General features: G+C 35.5%; 1 protein-coding gene across 1 annotated transcript in view; it reads left to right on the top strand.

Annotated features, from left to right (window-relative positions):
- The window catches only part of LOC107678418 (BTB/POZ domain-containing protein 16), a 16,648-nt gene extending 13,895 nt beyond the window's left edge, over positions 1 to 2,753 (top strand). The window contains 3 exon segments of the mRNA XM_016473669.1: positions 2,193 to 2,298; positions 2,301 to 2,374; positions 2,688 to 2,753. Coding sequence (XP_016329155.1) covers positions 2,193 to 2,298; positions 2,301 to 2,374; positions 2,688 to 2,753 — 246 coding nt within the window.
- The last annotated feature ends 531 nt before the right edge of the window (positions 2,754 to 3,284 follow it).

Below are 3,284 nucleotides of genomic sequence, written 5' to 3'. Positions count from 1 at the left end.
TCTAATCAGATTCAATGATCTATGCTAAGCTGCAGCTAAAAGTGCTACCGCCCAGTGTTGCCAGATTGGAAATGTCCAAGTCTCGTACCAGAAGTTCAAAATTATCGTATTTGGAAGAAAATTATCGTACACGAGTTAAACGTTCAGAATACAGCTATTTATCTAGATGTTACAGCTATTTATCCTTTTCAGCACTCATTTGTATACTTTATTGCTAAACTATCGACCTCAGCTTTGAAACAACTGACCTAAGTGCGTTAGGAACGTTAACTTGTGCTTGTGAGAGAGAGTCATTCTCCATGATGATTGGTCGAGAAGACGTGAGATGAGATGACATGCGTAACACGTTCAAGTCTCCTCACATTCATGAAGGTAGACGTACAGCCCTATGATTACAACGACTATCATTTGGTGGCACAAAATTCTGAAATTATCGTACATTATGGTATTATTGATCGTACATCGTACAGAGGTCAAAATTATGGTACAAATACGATAATTATCGTACGTCTGGCAACACTGGCACAGCTAAAAGTGCTACCGCCAGACCCGGAGATCGGCTGAATGGATTCGAAAACGGTAAAACTCAACTGTTTAACACTAGGGGAGTTGGAAAATGAGCCTATTTTCAGAAATCTTACTTAACTGGATCAGAAAAGCACTCTTTAATTAATCTTTTGCATTTTATATAAATTTAAACTATAATCCGTTTTTGTTTAATAACATGTAATTAAGTGTCTGAGAAATTACATTCAGTTTGCACTTTTAAAGTAAATTATTACCGTAATAAATACTCTTTTTAAATTGAGCGAGATGCTAACGGTCTAATCAGATTCAATGATCTATGCTAAGCTGCAGCTAAAAGTGCTACCGCCCAGTGTTGCCAGATTGGAAATGTCCAAGTCTCGTACCAGAAGTTCAAAATTATCGTATTTGGAAGAAAATTATCGTACACGAGTTAAACGTTCAGAATACAGCTATTTATCTAGATGTTACAGCTATTTATCCTTTTCAGCACTCATTTGTATACTTTATTGCTAAACTATCGACCTCAGCTTTGAAACAACTGACCTAAGTGCGTTAGGAACGTTAACTTGTGCTTGTGAGAGAGAGTCATTCTCCATGATGATTGGTCGAGAAGACGTGAGATGAGATGACATGCGTAACACGTTCAAGTCTCCTCACATTCATGAAGGTAGACGTACAGCCCTATGATTACAACGACTATCATTTGGTGGCACAAAATTCTGAAATTATCGTACATTATGGTATTATTGATCGTACATCGTACAGAGGTAAAAATTATGGTACAAATACGATAATTATCGTACGTCTGGCAACACTGCTATACCGCCAGACCCGGAGATCGGCTGAATGGATTCGAAAACGGTAAAACTCAACTGTTTAACTCTAGGGGAGTTGGAAAATTAGCCTATTTTCAGAAATCTTACTTAACTGGATCAGAAAAGCACTCTTAAATTAATCTTTTGCATTTTATATCAATTTAAACTATAATCCGTTTTTGTTTAATAACATGTAATTAAGTGTCTGAGAAATTACATTCAGTTTGCACTTTTAAAGTAAATTATTACCGTAATAAATACTCTTTTTAAAAGTATCCTAAAGTGTACTTCTTGTTCACAAGGGTATGTCTAGCAAGTAAAGACTTATTATGTCTTAAGTATCCACCAGATGGCACTTTGTGATTGAGCTATTGATGTATTTCATTTACAATGTATTTACCTGGTGTTGTGTATATTTAAAGATGCAGTTCACCCACAATATTGTCATCATTCATGTATTCTTATGTCATTCAGCCAAAGCTGAATGACTTTTTTTCTTCTTCCATGGGACACACAAAAGCAGAAGAGCGATGTCAAACTATAAAACAGCCACAAAACTGCCATAAAAGTATTCCATACATTAGCTGTATGTTAGAAACATTCTGAAATTTAAGTCATTACTGGTTCTCGCATGTTTCATCATTGTAGTCTGTCTACGAGGCTAGACACACCATATTTAAATGCATGTGTGCATGAATTCCACAAAAGAAACAAAAGTCATACATTTTGGTGAATAAATTATGAATGAACTTTTATATTTTGGGTGAACTCTGCCTTTAAGAGATTCCTCAGATCTTCTCCCACTCTCCTTCTGTCTCACTGTCTCACTGTCTGTGTGTGTGTGTGTAGAGGTTAAGACACTGGGATCCTGCTGTATGCCAGTCTTCCATTGTGAGCCGTCCATACAGTGTGAGATCGGATCGATCAGTATGCTATCACATCACAGTGCAAAGCTATGCGAGTGGCAAGAGCACAGCAGTGGACCTGTCAATCAAGAGTTTGGCTTATGCAAATGCCGCTGTAGGAGCAAAGTACCAACACCCAGAGTTTGAAATATTACAATGAAAACTAGAAACAGGACGATAATCGGTTTGAACATGATAACCTGAAAACTGCCATTTTAAACTTAACAGTTACTGCTGACAGCCCAAAATAAAGAACAACGACCTTTCAGATTGAAGAACTACATTACAAACATTTGCTGCGTAACAATCAGTATTTTAGTATAACTGAGAAATTTGTCATTATTATTATTACTTAAATATGCCTGTCATTTTATATATTTTTTTATATATGCTTCTTTGTAATAAAGTTACATTTTTCTAATTTGTCCTTTTTTAACAGCCGTTCCAGATTGAAGGACTTTCTCCACCCATCCTAGTGACCTTTTCTCTGGCATTCCCCTTTTGATCTTGCCCCCTTTTCATAGTAAATAAATTAATAGATTATACCGAATGTCAAAATGCATTTGTGTTTTCATGTTCATGTATGGTGGACACTGTCTAATAGCATCTATATATGAATGCCCTTAGAATCATTGAATTACATGACATGAGCAATGTACATGCTTGATATCCCTGTTTAATTATTGGTGATTTATTTAAAATAGCACAGAAATGCTTATATTGTTTCTATCAGACTTCAGGCTTTAAGTTCTTGCAATGATAAAAGATTGAAAAAAATTCCATATACATATATGTTGATAGAGGGATTTCATTGAGAGTGGGCCCTTGCACCAAAAAACACTCAGAACCACCTCTGAAAATAAATAATTTAAACAGCTGAAAAAAGGTTGTTTTTAACAATTTGTGGGGAATAAAATGAAGCAGCTCAGAGGTTAAGCAGCTTTTTATTGTGTGTGCAAAAGGGAATAACTTTTATTACAGGTAAAGAAAATACTATTTATACACATACTGTATAGCCATAAAAGTATTGCAACTT

The sequence above is a fragment of the Sinocyclocheilus anshuiensis genome, unplaced genomic scaffold (genome assembly GCF_001515605.1).
Source record: "Sinocyclocheilus anshuiensis isolate Anshui unplaced genomic scaffold, SAMN03320099.WGS_v1.1 scaffold1034, whole genome shotgun sequence".
Lineage (NCBI taxonomy): Eukaryota > Metazoa > Chordata > Actinopteri > Cypriniformes > Cyprinidae > Sinocyclocheilus > Sinocyclocheilus anshuiensis.
The sequence above is the reverse complement of the archived record's forward strand: the minus strand, read 5'-3'. Positions and strand labels throughout refer to the sequence as shown.